The 14,859-nt window shown below is 43.1% G+C and overlaps 1 protein-coding gene across 1 annotated transcript; it reads left to right on the top strand.

The window, feature by feature from the left end:
* The first annotated feature begins 338 nt into the window (after positions 1–338).
* On the top strand, positions 339–7,929 carry PSMD7 (proteasome 26S subunit, non-ATPase 7). The gene is made up of 7 exons (XM_039223323.1): positions 339–509; positions 2,566–2,657; positions 3,684–3,776; positions 4,537–4,634; positions 5,406–5,486; positions 6,254–6,345; positions 6,969–7,929. The coding sequence occupies exons 1-7, from the start codon at positions 436–438 to the stop codon at positions 7,411–7,413; spliced, it is 975 nt and encodes a 324-aa protein (XP_039079254.1). The 5' UTR covers positions 339–435; the 3' UTR covers positions 7,414–7,929.
* The last annotated feature ends 6,930 nt before the right edge of the window (positions 7,930–14,859 follow it).

Below are 14,859 nucleotides of genomic sequence, written 5' to 3'. Positions count from 1 at the left end.
AAGGTGAACATTTTCTGGGTAGTGAAGATATGAATTTTTTTTTTCTAGTTTTTTTTCTTTTTTTCAGTCTTCACACAGCGTACGGGTGGGGGGAGGATGTGAACTGGGAAGGAACTAACGGCGCAGGCCCAATACCAGGATGTCAACCTTTTTATCAGTCTCCACTGTCCCTTTAGCTTCTAAGACCAGGGAATCTCCTAGCGAGTCACCCAAGGGGGAGCCCCACCTTCCCCCGGTCTTTCCCGTCCTCAAGATGGCAGCTGGCGCGAAAATCCGGGTCGGCGCGCGGGGCACTCTGGGAGCGGAAAAGGGGGACCGTGGCTGCGGCCGAGCCGGAAGAGGAGGAGCCAGGCCTGCAGGATTCGCTGGAGTCGCTGTGGCTGCCGGTGTTTGCGGGTCGCAAGGAGCGGGTCCTGGCGGGCGGCGTGTGTCGCGATGCCGGAGCTGGCGGTGCAGAAGGTGGTAGTTCACCCCCTGGTGCTGCTCAGTGTGGTGGATCATTTCAACCGGTGAGCGGGTGCGCGGGGTGGCCTGTAGGGATCGCCGCTGCTGAGTCACTGGCACGCTGGGACAGCGCGGCGGCCGCCGGGGCGCTGACGGGCAGGGGGTGGCACTGACTCGCCCAGAGTCCCGGACCGCCTTCAGATCACGAAGCCTCAACCACCCAGCATCGTCCCCCGTTCCCAGCCGGCACTCCTCGGTCCGGACTGCCCATTCCTTTTACCCGACTCCGTACGCTGCCAGGATATGGGGCAAGCTTCACTTGGCCTTGATCCCCCAGGCCTCGTCCCTGTCTGTCACTTCGCTCCTTTTCACCAAAAAGCCTTGGTGCCCGTTAGGAAAACGCTACAGATTTGCGCTTCTGTATCTCTGAAGGCTGTCACCAAAATTCTGGTCTCAGCGCTCGGAAGGGCTCCCGGGGAGAGCTGTGGTTTCTAAGCAGGAATCTGTTTTGACGGGAACTTGAAATACAGATGAGGTGTCAAGCTTTTCTTTTAAAAATGAGAGCATTAGGAGAGTTGGGCATTAATGAATAGAAATAAAACATCCCACAAAAGTTTCTTCCGCCTTCGCTTTGCTTGTTTTGGAGCTGTTCGTCCCGCTGGACCTGTTACACGTGTTCATAACTTTTACAAGATAATTACTTAAATTGGCAAGCGTAAAGACAAAGTCAGTTGTTGAAGCACCTATTCTCCTGCAACTTGCCTTGTACAATTCCTCAACCAGAGCTTTAAAAAAAAAAAAAAAGATTCCTTGAGGCTTAGGGTCCCCACTTCCACTGCATTCCAGAGCCCTCAGCCTCACAGGATAAGCAGGCATTCCCACTGTACAGTAGTTACTGTTTTTCTCTCATAGGAAACTAGAGGTGCTAATGGGGTGCTGATTTCAGTTCTGTTCAAATGACATGGTGCAGACACTACTCGCTGCTGTGTCATAACAGATGTAGGGTTTTAAAAAACATGGATTTTTGTAGACCAAAAGAAAAGCACATGAGTGTGGAAGTTTCTTTGCAAGTGTGGAAATTTACTGCCTGAGATTTCCCAAAAAATCAGAACTACCAGGGATACAGAATCCTTACCTTGGTTTGACCCAAATCCCAAATTTAGTAAGCATTTATAAATTTGACAAGCTGTATGTTTAGAAAAATACCGTGAAACCATGCCTGTTAAGGAATTATACTTCAGTTTCACATCGGCGTGACCTTTGTCTTTCCTTTGAACATGGAGTTGTTTTGTGTCTGTGTCTCACATTTGCTAGCGGTTAAAGGAGAATCTTACATGAAGATCAGTGAAATGAGACTGTGTAAGTGAAACACTTGAAGCTCCTGAAGACAGAAATCACTGAGGAGGTTTGATATGTAGATAGAAATTCTGCTGAAGTAAAATCTTTCTCACTTGTTCAGCTCTCCTCTCTGTGATTTAGTCACCAGCTCACTTCTGACCTCTGCCTGAGTAAGCCATTCACAGAGACCACAGATGGCACACACATTAACTCAGGGTCAGAACCCACTTCTGAGCCCCCAGATGGTACAGAGTATTGTAACTTCCTGTAGGGCTTGTCCACATGGGAGACAGAATCCAGAGAACAGTTGGCCAGCCAGATCATAAAAGTGGTTCTACTTTAGCATCTTTCTCTCTGAAATTATTTGAGGATAGAGAAGATAGGAAAAGTTTCAAAGAGAAACCTGCAAAAGAAAAAGTTAAAGGTGGTAGCATAACTTAAATGCATTTTTCAAATACCAACCAAATAACATTTTAAAACTCTTGATCTGGGGAGTTTTCATTTTCTCCATTTTAAGTCTCTATTAAGTTTGAAATGTTTCCAAGTGTGTGATTTCTTTACAGTGGGTAAAAAATGCCAGCGTACAAAGTTCATGAATTATCCACTCTATTTATTAAAATTTAATATTAAGGACTAACCTGACACTATTAGATTTGTTTAGTGGGATTAGTTCCCACGTAAACTCACTTGTATCTATACCATTAATATTTCCTAGTGAGTATCTAATTGTTGGGTCCACCTCCCTGTGTGCCTGTCAGACTGACCTTCTGCTTTCTCCTTCAGAATAGGCAAGGTTGGAAACCAGAAGCGTGTTGTTGGTGTGCTTTTGGGGTCATGGCAAAAGAAAGTACTCGATGTATCCAACAGTTTTGCAGGTACAAGACAACTTTCACATTTTTCTGAGTGTGGTTAAAATGTCAAACAGCTTTAAAATAAAAAAAGTTTCCATTTTTACTACAATCCAGACTTTCAATGTCAGAATTGCTGAAGTATAGAAAAGAGAGGCTAAAGGGGCTCCTTTACTGAAGAGTAAATATTTCAAATTTGCAGGCCATAGAATCTCCATTGCAACTGCTCAGTGCTGCTCTTGTGGCAGGAAAGCAACTATAGACAGTGTGTTGACAAAGGGGGTTGCTGTATTCTAGCAAAACTATAAAAGTAGGCAGCTCTGATGTCGTACTCCCTGTGATCCTGTAAACTGTTAACCATGGTTATTGGTTGGCAGGGGGGAGGTGGAGAATATTACCTTTTACTCAGTATCATCAATCTGTACAAGGATCTGTCTATCCAGGGGCTTCTGGCTGGCTCGGTCAATTGAGCATCTGACTCTGATTTCAGCTCAGGTCATGATCCCAAGGTCATGGGGTCTAGCCCCACAGTGGGCTCTGGACCGAGCATGGAGCCTGCTAAAGATTCTCTCTCCCTCTGCCCCTCTCCCCTGCCCCCATGCTTGTGTATGCTGTCTCTAAAATTAAAAAAGAATGTATCCATATATTTTATGATTAACAAAATAACTGCTCTAGAATGAACTCTAGACTCGAGATCACGAACTCCAGTGTCTGAAAGGACCAAGTAGTAATGTTATTTGTTAATGCGAAATACTAGGAAGCGATAGGGCTTTTAGCAGACTGAGGAGTATGTGTCCATGTTAAAGGCGGGGGACCTCTATCTGACTCTAGCCAGTTATTGCCAGGTCTTTCAGTTTCAAGTGAAGTGGAAGTCTGGATTTTTATATGAAATCTCCCAGTTTTTAATAACAGCAACTCAAAAATAATTTTAATGCTGTGTTGAACAAGCCAAATACATCGATCAGATGTGGCCTTGGGTGTCCAGTCGTAACATATGCTCTAGAGTTCTGACGAGCACCCTAAACTCTGTCTTATTTATTTTTTTCTCTGTAGTCCCTTTTGATGAAGATGACAAAGATGATTCTGTCTGGTTTTTAGACCATGATTATTTGGAAAACATGTATGGAATGTTTAAGAAGGTTAATGGTATGTCTTGATTGATTGATTTATTGTTTAAATAAGGCACTGCTGTATATCTGTGTGTATTTGTGTATGATGCCCAGCTATATGCCCCTAATGTATGGGGTTTTTTTTTTGTTTGTTTGTTTTTTCCTTTTCTAAGTATTCCCTTTTCTTTGTTTAATGTCAAGGCCTCTTTCACTTAGCCAGACTTAAGTAAGACTAGTGGTAGTAAAGGAATGAGGTAGAATAAATGAGAAACTTCAGTAGCAATTTAAGACGACCTATACCCTCCTAGGTTTTGGGTAAGACATCTAGCCCTCTGCAACAGAAAAGTGAAGCGCTATCAAACGAAATCCATCTGCCCCTAGAGCTTAAGTACCACCAGGGTAAATCTGTCTCTCTGTCTCATGTGTCATCTTCATTTTATTTCCGTAGAGCAACCACATTGCTCTGGAAATGTTTATTCCCACAGCTCACGGTTCCAATCTGTGTGACAGAGACTTGCATTTGTTTACATATTGCCTCGGAATTGTTTTCTAGTTTCATGTGTGACTAGCTTCAACTGGTCTGAGATATGAGTATCTCTGGATTTCTCTCACTGCTTATTTTCTGAAAATTCTGTTCCTGAGTTTTAGATTTCACAAGTATGTCAAGGCTTAAAATAGGTGTCTGGAATTTTGAAAAAAGTAGAGAGTGTAAGGACTAGAGATCTTACCACCCTTTTGGAGGGAACTCTATAGATCTTCATGTAACAGTTCAAACCCACTAATGTTTTCCTTCCCAGCCAGAGAAAGAATTGTTGGGTGGTACCACACAGGCCCTAAACTACACAAGAATGACATCGCCATTAATGAACTTATGAAGAGATACTGCCCCAACTCAGTAAGTTCGCTCCGTCTTTAAAGCTCTTGAATGACATTCCTTGCCTGCTAACTTATGTAAGCATTTGGATTTGGATAGCGAATCATTTCACTGCTTTTTCTCTGTAAACTGTGTTGATTGGTAGCATTTTCTTTTCTTTCTTTTTTTTTTTTAAGTTTGTTTGTTTATTTAGAGAGACACAGAGAGAGCATGAGCGGAGGAAGGGAAGAGAGAGAATCCCAAGCGGGCCTCACACTGTCAGTACAGAGTCTGACTTGGCTGGGGGTGTGTGGGATGGGAGAGTGAGATCATCACCTGAGCCAAAATCAAGAGTTGGACACTTAACCAACTGAGCTACCCAAGTATCCCAAATTGGTAGTGACGTCTTTAACTTACAATAACCCAAGTAGCAATAAATGTATGCTAAATGCTTGATCCTCCCAAAAGCTATATGGGGTTCTTAGCCTCCTTACAACAAGAAAACTGAGGTTCAGAGTGGTTAGTAAGATCCCACACATGTTGGGGCCAGGACTAAAATGCTGCCTGTCTAGATCCGGACTTTCTTACACTTGATGATCGCGCTGTACTACCTCTCAGCTTATTAATGGCTGGGGTAAAGAGCAGAGAAAATGGTGGGATCATGTGAAATGTAGACTCATTTCTGCTGAAAATTCCAGCTCACATCTGGTTGAATGAATGAATAGCTTCAGTAATCATTGTCAGATGAATGGCTGTAATTATTCCTTACGTGCTCGGTGTGAGCTGGTTTGCTAAGATGCACTTTTCTGCCAGGTACTGGTCATTATTGACGTGAAGCCAAAGGACCTGGGACTGCCCACAGAAGCATATATTTCAGTGGAAGAAGTTCATGATGTAAGTCATCTTGGTATGAGCCTCGGAGATTACATTTTCTGCTTATTGGACGGTTCAGATTTTTTGTTGTTTTAATCCTTTCTCTCTAACAAGGAGTAGGTTGTTGATTTCTGTCAACACTTTGATGTTTCTTTCCCCCTTGAGTTTTTGAATCACCAAATATAGAAATTGAAGAGGACCATACAAATCTAAAATCCCCTTTTACAAATGAAATTGAGGCATGTATAGCCTCTTCTGGCATGAGATCTGTGGAAAGTTGCTCCTGAGCCCCATCAGGAGGTCCCTAGGTGATACAGTGAACGACATCCCGAAACGGATCCTTTGATTAATTAACCCACGGCACCAGAAAGCGGGTTGTTCTGACTGCACTGTTTCGGTGCTCTGACATAATTGGATCTGAGGGACATTAGATCATTAAAAGTTAGGTTATCTGACATGAGCTTGTTTCCAGTACAGGTATTCTGTATAATGCCTATTGTAGAAAGAACTGTATGCTTTAAAACTCAAGTTAATCAAGACTTTCTTGAGTGTCCATCCCCACAGTGGTCTTAAGGGATTACAGGATTTTCCACAGAAACACTGGGCAGGGCCACTGTAATGTCAGCTTAGAAGACTAAGCTTTCAAAGCAAACTCCCCCCATTTCTGCCGGCACATAAAAACCTAGTGCTGCACCCATGAGGTGATTTGACTGAAAGCAGAGGAACCAAGGTGTGAGAAGGAATGCGTGCCAGTGTGCTTGTAAGTAAATAACTACATCCTCTCCTAGGATGGAACTCCAACCTCAAAAACATTTGAGCACGTGACCAGTGAAATTGGAGCAGAGGAAGCTGAGGAAGTCGGAGTGGAGCACTTGTTACGGTGAGCCTCAGGACAGCATCAGTCATAAGCGGCCCGAGAGGCTCTATTAGGAGTAGAGAGATCTGGGTTCTAGGCCTGCATCGTTTTTAGGGTGTCTTGAGCCATGATTTATGCTTTTGGATAATACATCTTGTCGTGAAACTGCAGTATTGACCGTGACAGGAACACGTGTGTGAAGATGTGCAGCTGTGCTTTCTTGCTGTGCATGTGGTTTTTGGTAAAGATAGCCTGCCGACAATCTATGTGTGAGGATAGGTTTTTATCTTAAAATACTGTAACCCTGTCTTAATTCAAAAGGGGCATAGTTTTTCTCAAATAAGATTCCTTCTAGTTTAGAAAGTTAGTCCTGACTTAGGATCCTCACAACATCATACAGATGTGGATAGAAAATGGTTTTGTTTTTATGTCTCCTGTTTTTTTGAAAAATGCCCTGTGATGAGAAAGATAAAACGTATGCCTCCAAGTAAAAACAAAGTTAAAGCAGTTTGTCTTGAGAGAATGATGAAGTAACATTTTTCTTCTGAAACTGTGCCCCTCCGCACAAAGCTGGGTGTTTGCCTGGATTCTGAGGCCCCAGATCATAGTACAATGCACTGATGCTTTTGCCTGCCTTCTTGTTACAGGGACATCAAAGACACTACAGTGGGCACTCTTTCCCAGCGGATCACAAACCAGGTCCATGGTTTGAAGGGACTGAACTCCAAGCTTCTGGATATCAGGAGCTACCTGGAGAAAGTGGCCACGGGCAAGCTGCCCATCAACCACCAGATCATCTACCAGCTACAGGACGTCTTCAACCTGCTGCCAGATGTCAGCCTCCAGGAGTTTGTCAAGGCCTTTTACCTGAAGACCAACGACCAGATGGTAGTGGTATACTTGGCCTCGCTGATCCGTTCTGTGGTCGCCCTGCACAACCTCATCAACAACAAGATTGCAAACCGGGACGCAGAGAATAAAGAAGGGCAGGAAAAAGAAGAGAGCAAAAAGGATAGAAAAGATGACAAAGACAAAGAAAAAGAGAAGGAAAAGAGTGACGGAAAGAAAGAAGAGAAAAAGGAGAAAAAATAAAACCTGTAGCTTTTTAATTTGTAAATTAAAATCGTATAAACTAACTCAGTGTGCCACTAGAGGGTTCTTTTTACTTTAAGCGCTTGTTAAAAGCTATACTGCTGAGAGCTGTCTGCCCCTGGTCACCTGCTGCGGCGTGGAAGGGAGTGGACAGAGGGCCTGAGCTCACACCTCAACCGCAGCTTAGGCGGCTGTGTATGGGGGATACGCTAGCTCAGGCTTCCCGTCACGTGAGAAAAGTGAGGAGGTAAACAGAACATTATTGATACTCTTCACTCTGACCTATAAAAGTGGAAGTTGAATTTTCCCCATCTCACAAGAAGCTTGGGGTCTGTTTCTGGCAGTTTGCAAAACTGCAAGGTGGAATGCATGAATTCCAGAAGTGCTCTGCCTTAGACCACCCTGAGGCCCGACCCTCTGACCTCTGTACCCTTAGCTCTGGCATTCTCAGAGCTTGGGATCCAGCCCCATACATTGTTTACCTTCAAAGACACAATTAAATGACTTGGTTTTTAAGTCTGTGTTCTAGTCGTTTTTGATTCTGGGAGTGGCAGTTGTTTTCAGAAGCAGCCAAGACTGCATTTTTCATTGAAGTTGCCTTAAAGAGTTATTTTAGGGGCACCTGGGTGGCCCAGTTGGTTAAGCATCCGATTTCAGCTTAGTTCATGATCTCATGGTTTCTGGGTTTGAGTCCTGTGTCAGGCTCTGTGCTGACAGCTCAGAGCCTAGAGCCTGGGTCTCCCTCTCTCTCTGCCCATCCCCTGCTTGTGCTCTGTCTCTCAAAAATGAATAAACATCAAAAAAAATTTTTTTAAGTTATTATAGACTTGGAATCTTTCATGAAAGACTGTCTCATTCCTTTAAAAGCATCCTGGTGGTGAGAAGAGATCTCAACAGCCCAGAAGACCTGTGTACTAGTTTGTGCCTCCTTTGTCATCTGTGAAGTCCCTAGAGCAGTTCTTCATAAGAGACATGATTACTGTAGTAGGTACAGGTACATCTAGTGAGGAAGGTTACTGAGGATGGAACAGAGTTTCCCCAAAACAAGTGCTCAGGGCTCAGAACAAATAAGGCACTTAATCATTTGACCTACAGTAGTCCCTTTGATATTAATTTCCTTTCTTAAGTACTTAGAACATAGGGGTTCTCTAACGCACTATATGGATTATCAATGTTCAAAGATTTAAGAATGTAATAAAATGGCACTAAAATTAAGTCAATTGAATCTCAGAAACTAGTGTTGTCTCAAAGTCACCAGAAACCTCCATTTTTGTTCCAAAGAGCTAATTAGTGGAAATCAGGAGTTGGCAGTATGATATACAGGTAAGCTTTTATTCTACTTAATAGAAGCATACCCACATAAGGGCTGACTTCTAGATTCATTATGATACGGACACAAAACGGATGGTCAGCCAAAAACCATGGAGAACCAACTTTTGCTTGTCTATTTCAGCAGTCAAAAGTCAGGGTTACTGCATCTTGAAGAAAAGAAATTTGAAATAACAGTCAAAGCCTGATGTATATTTCAAACCATAAAAATGTAGAAGAAGCTTTTGAGATTTGGTTACCATGTTTCAAACAGAACTGATGTGAGAAAGGGAACCTGGAGCATTAACTTTGCCGGGCAAATGGATAGGAACAAGCCAGTATGTTTCTGAGGGTAGCTGGGAATGAAGAAAGTCATCCCAAGGACTCTGTCGTTTATGGAAGGTTCATGGGGCAGTTAGAGACACAGGATTCAGTCCAGATAAGCAGTATAATCTACTCAAAAAGCTTTCCAGGGTCTGGTAATCACACAATGCCACAGGCTTCTAAGTTTGTCACCATTTCATAAATTGGAAAGTTTGTTGAACATCTAAGACTATGGGAATACCCAGCCCTGGTTCCTTGTTACAGTTCATAGTTTGACCAACAAATGGGCGGAATTGACTTCTACATTTTTTAAAATTTTTTAAGTGATCTCTACACCCAACATGTGGCTTGAACTCACAACCCTGAGATCAAGAGTCCAATGCTCTACCAACTGAGCCAACAAGGTGACCTCAATTAAGTTCCACCATTCTAACAGGATCCTCTATTTCTACCAAAAACAGTTTGTAGCCTCTAGAGTCCTGTAGGCTCATTTCCTAAGGCAAAATTGGCATCCTATGTAAGAGAGTGACCCTCATAAGGTTAGTGATGGAGTCTTATACAAATAACAGCTGAATTGACTACAAAACCCATGACCCTCACCTAGAATAAAGCCTTGTGTTTGTATAACCTGGCCGTTTCAAGATGAGATTTCTAAACTACTTCCATTTTTAAAAACACTAAAAGCTATGTCCTAGAAAAAGTCTTATCCAAAGTCTGGATCCTGCGTCCATAGTTGTAACATTACTTTCACTTCCACTTTGAACCAATGCTTCTGACTTACTGCTTTTGTGTGAGAAGTAACATCTGAAATGTCCCTGAACTTAGAAGTTAGTTACCTTTTTTTTTTTTTTAATGTTTATTCATTTTTGAGAGAGAGTGCAGGCAGGGGAGGGGCAAAGAGAGAGAGAGAGAGAGAGAGACAATCCCCCCTGTGCTATCAGCACAAAGCCTGATGTGGGGCTCAAACTCATAAACCGTGAGATCATGACCTGAGCCGAAGTCAGTCACTCAGCTGACTGAGTCACCCAGGAGCCTCAGAAGTTAGTTATCCTCAATGTAAAGATGGAAACTATCAGAATGGAACAACTTTGGGCCAACAAATTTAGTGTTCTTTAATTCTGCTCAGCCCACCAATCACTAAAGGGACAAAATAGAAGGAAGGGATCCTGTTGAGGAGCTACCGTGTTACTTCTCCAACGTGCTAGATGCAAAGTAAACCGTTCCAGCAGGAAAACAGCAACCTCAGAATCACACTCCAATTTCTGGAGGGCCCTGCAGCTATGAGAACACAGCCATATACAACTGCTTTCACTTCGAACAAAAGAACACAAGGCCCTCATAAAAGAATGAAACACCAGGAAATTATGAGCAGGATATTTCTTCTACCATTTCCCTACAAAAATACCTGCAAAATAAATAAGACCTGGCTGGCTTAGTCGGTAAAGTATGCAACTCTTGATCTCAGGATTATGAATTCAAGCCCCATGTTGAGCCAAGCTTTAAAAAAAAAAAAAAAAAAAAAGACTTGAGAATAAATTAGGGCTGTTTGTTAAACCATAACACAGTAAGAAAATCACTTCATCTGCCCCATCCCCAGAAATGGGGAGGACTTGGGGCATGCTTCAAAAGCAAAGAAACATTTGATTTATGTGACCCACATCTTTTTTTTTTTTTTTTTGTGACCCACATCTTTTCTAAACAAATTCATTCCAAGTCATTATATGTAACATAGGCAAGTACTGATTTGCATATCTTTATGCTATTCAACTCTGTATTATCAGTGTTTGCCCGGGAGCAACATAGAGTTCAGATCTTTCAAAAAAAATAATGGATATTTTTGTTGGAGGAATAGGTAGAAAGTGACTCAGGAGGCAGGGAAACATTAATGGTGAAAGAAAGTAGAGGAAAAGAAAGAAAGGGGAGACCAGGGAAGTTCATGTCTCCAGGGCCTCAATCTCTAGAAATCTTTCTCAGCTTTCCCCTTTGGAGCCAATCTGTTCTTTGACAGCAGAGGGCACCATTGACCAGGTTCGTTTCTTGGCCAGAGACCCCTTTGCTTGCCAGTTCCCCAGACTTGCTTCCTGTCACTTCTGCTCTGGGCTGCCACCATCCAGACAAGATTTTGAAAGAATGTGGAGAGTGTATGGGTTCAAAAAGATTGAGTCAGGCTGCCACATCACCCTTGCTGTTCTCCGCACCCACAGTACTCCTCGGGCAATGAATAAACACGGTTTTCTCTCTGCCCTTCAGATAGCTCATGCTTTGATTTTCCTCGCTGCTGATACCACTCCTGATTTCTTTAAAGACCGTATTCAGTACTGTGCTGGTAAGTGTGAAACAAGTCCTCCAAAAGGGGCAGGGGGAGGTATAGTTTGATTTGTGGCCTTTTGCCCATTTCCCTAGTGTAAATATTCTCACCATGGCTTGATTGTAAGACACCAGCATTATTTGGGAAGGGATGCATGGTAGCACAGCATTACAGAGTATTTCCTAAGTACAGATACAAGAGACAAAAACAACCTCAAGAACAGACATGAAAGTAAAATGTACTAAGGTAATTGGGATAAGAAGTATTTTGAATATGACCTTTATAGAGAATGATTTAGTTTCAATGTAAATTTATACAACTTACCTTCTGCATTATGCTCTCTGGGAATCTGCTTTTAAGGTGCCCTCTGAGTGGTTCCTGTACACATGGAAGTAAGAGAACCTTTATTTTGATATAGACAAATCTACCCATTTCTTACCTATGGTTGGCACAATGTGGATCACATTTAAGAAGCCCCTTCCCAGCTCAAGACCTCTTCTCCTACCCACGTCTATCACACTCTACAAAGTGTCTCCCTTTGCAGAGAAGCATCCATGTCAGCCTCTAGCTACACACTACAGCTAAAGTCTGATCACAAATAACATAGTCTGGCTACTCTTTTAACCAAAGTAACCAACTTAGGTCCTTACGTCATCTATTATCCTTTCTTTCTAGAGTTTCAACCCTGGCTTTATCCCTACTTCACACCCCTCAGCATATAAACATTCAGTTCTCTCCCATCTCACACATACACACACATAGCTCCATCCCAGTTAATTTCAGCAAATAGCTATTTATGTTTGTTGCCTTTGTTATCTTCTGGGCATTTTTAAAAAATCTTATGCAGTTTGGGGCGCCTGGGTGGCTCAGTCGGTTAAGCGTCTGACTTCAGCTCAGGTCATGATCTCACGGTTCGTGGGTTCGAGCCCTGCATCGGGCTCTGTGTTGACAGCCAGTTCAGAGCCTAGAGCCTGTTTCAGATTCTGTGCCTCTCTCTCTCTCTGACCCTCCCCTGATCACACTGTGTGCGTCTCTGTCTCAGAAATAAATAAAATACTAAAAAAAAAAATTTAAAAAAAAATCTTATGCAGTTCGTCTTTTGTCCCTACCATACCACTAATAGCCTGCACTAAAGTCACCAGTGGCTTCCATTTTGTCTATCCAGTTGACCCGTCCGCCCTGACCTCCCTTGACCTACCTCTGAAGGCTTCTCCTGGCACTGGTCATGCTTCTCTGGGACCCCAGGGCCCCTTTGGCTCAGTCTCCTCTAAAGCTTCATCTTACTCAACCCATCATTTACATATTTTTAAAAGTCTCCATTTATATGATGCTTCTAATTCCAACACTCGTTCCTCTTCTTCATGCCATATCCTGGCTAGTCACACACGAACCCAGAACTGAGGAGTCCTATTCGTCATACTGGTCAGCCTCTGCATTCAGCCACCCTCTGGTCCTATCACGTGGACTGCGTGTGACGGCTGCCCCTGCATTTCCCTGTTTCTGTTCAGATATTCATCTCTGTTCATGGGGTTGCCTACTTGCAATTCCTTCATACTTTCTCACCTTCCTTTTCCATATTCTATCCTCACACCAGAGTCAACTTGGCTGGAAGATGAGTCTCAGATGGAGAGGGCTGCATGCATCTCACTCCTCAGCTCATGACTATCATCATCATCATCATCATCACTTTTAAGCCCCTCTTGCTTGAACTTTTTTTTTTTTACCTTTCTCTTGATTTTCATTATAATTTTAACCCCCCCCCCAACACACACACACAAGTGATAGATGCTTAAATGTGTTTAGTAGATGTCCTTAGATATGGATGAATCCTGGAAGAATCTGCAGTATAACTTTGTAGGTGCATGCATTTATGCATGCATAAATTTACATTTATGATATTTTCTTTTTGATCTCATTCTTTCCTACCCTTTTAAAACTCAAAATGTTTTAAAGATCTGTCATCATTGCTTTAAGGATAGACACATTCCCTTCATAGTTTTTAATTGCTTGTAACAAAGATAATACCCTGTGATCCTCAAATCCTAGTCCATATTCCTCGTTCCTGACCTCCCACAAACAATACTTCCCATCCCTTTTGCTGCTAGAGACAGCCACACGTCAGCCTAGACAACGAAGAGATGTGAGTATAGGCAGCAGACAGGCAGCATAAAGCCCCTTCTGCGTCTCCCTCCCCCTCTCTTGGCAATAGAGGAGGGAAACGTTGAGATCCACCCTGACCTGTCAATCTCATTCACAACATTTCTGCTTACCCTCTATCAGTGTTCACCACCCCAGCCTTCTACCTATTTCTGGAACATGCCAGTCTCCCAAATCAGACCACTGTACCTGATGGGCCCAACCTCAGACGTGGCTCTTTGCTTGACTGGCTCCTTCCTAGCTTCCAGACCTCCAGGCCGAAACCCCTGTTTTAAGATGCTTTCCCTAAGGTCCAGTCTAAGGTAGATCTCTTCTCCCCTATCCCACTCGCCAACACTATTCTCTATCCTATTTATCCAGGATACAGCATGGTGACTATAGTTAACAATACTGTATTGTATACTTGAGAGTTGCTAGGAGAGGAGATCTTAACACAGCCTCATCACAACACAGCCTTAAATGTTCTCAATGACAAAAACAAAATGGTAATCATGCGAGGTGATGGATGTGTTAACTAACCTTATTGTGATAATTATTTTGCAATATATGTGTATCAAATCAGCATGTACACCTTGAACTTACACAATATTCTATGTCAATTATATCTCAATAAAGCCGGAAAAAATACCTATCAAGGGGCTTCCCATACCCCACGGCAGACAGCTAATATACCCGGGGTGCATGTCCTGTTGGAGAGCAAGGACAGGATAAGAATCAAAGTTCAATGCATGAGCTGCTGCTCCCTACCCGTCTACCCTATATTTTACCTACTGTGAAACAATTCCAAGGAGTTGGCAAACAATCATGACTATAACATCCAAAAGTTCAAGGGTGAAATGAATTCCCTCTCAGAAGAAACAATGCTTCCACATCCATGGCCCACCAGGGCCCAGATGCTCACGCAAAAGGCCACTAGTGAGGAGGAAGATGTGCCCCTTGAGCCAATCTCAACGTGAATCCTGGAGCTGCAGAGGCCGTCCTTCAGGCTCATTCACTGCTGTCATGGTACCACCTATCTTGCTGCTCACCCTGTAATTACAGAGGAAACAGACCCAAAATTGTCCTTGAGAGATTGGACATGACTCCTGCCAACTGGGTTTGGCTGGAGGCCCAGATAAACACTAATGACATCCCTAGGCAGCATGCTACAGTCACAGGCTGGGCCAGACCCAAGGCCTCTGAGCCCATCGATGCTGCTGGGCAAATGATGTCGGGCTATGGACTGGGGGCAGGGACTGAAATTACTCCCCTTCCCAAGTGTTTGCTTTCCCTGAGTACAAGAACAGCAGTACTGGTACCTTTCTGCCTGTATTCCTGGTTAGTGTGATGTTCTTGATCTACAGATAATC

The sequence above is a fragment of the Hyaena hyaena genome, unplaced genomic scaffold (assembly GCF_003009895.1).
Source record: "Hyaena hyaena isolate Hyena2069 unplaced genomic scaffold, ASM300989v1 scaffold_18, whole genome shotgun sequence".
Taxonomy (NCBI): Eukaryota; Metazoa; Chordata; class Mammalia; order Carnivora; family Hyaenidae; genus Hyaena; species Hyaena hyaena.
This window is presented reverse-complemented; position numbering and strand designations above follow the sequence as displayed.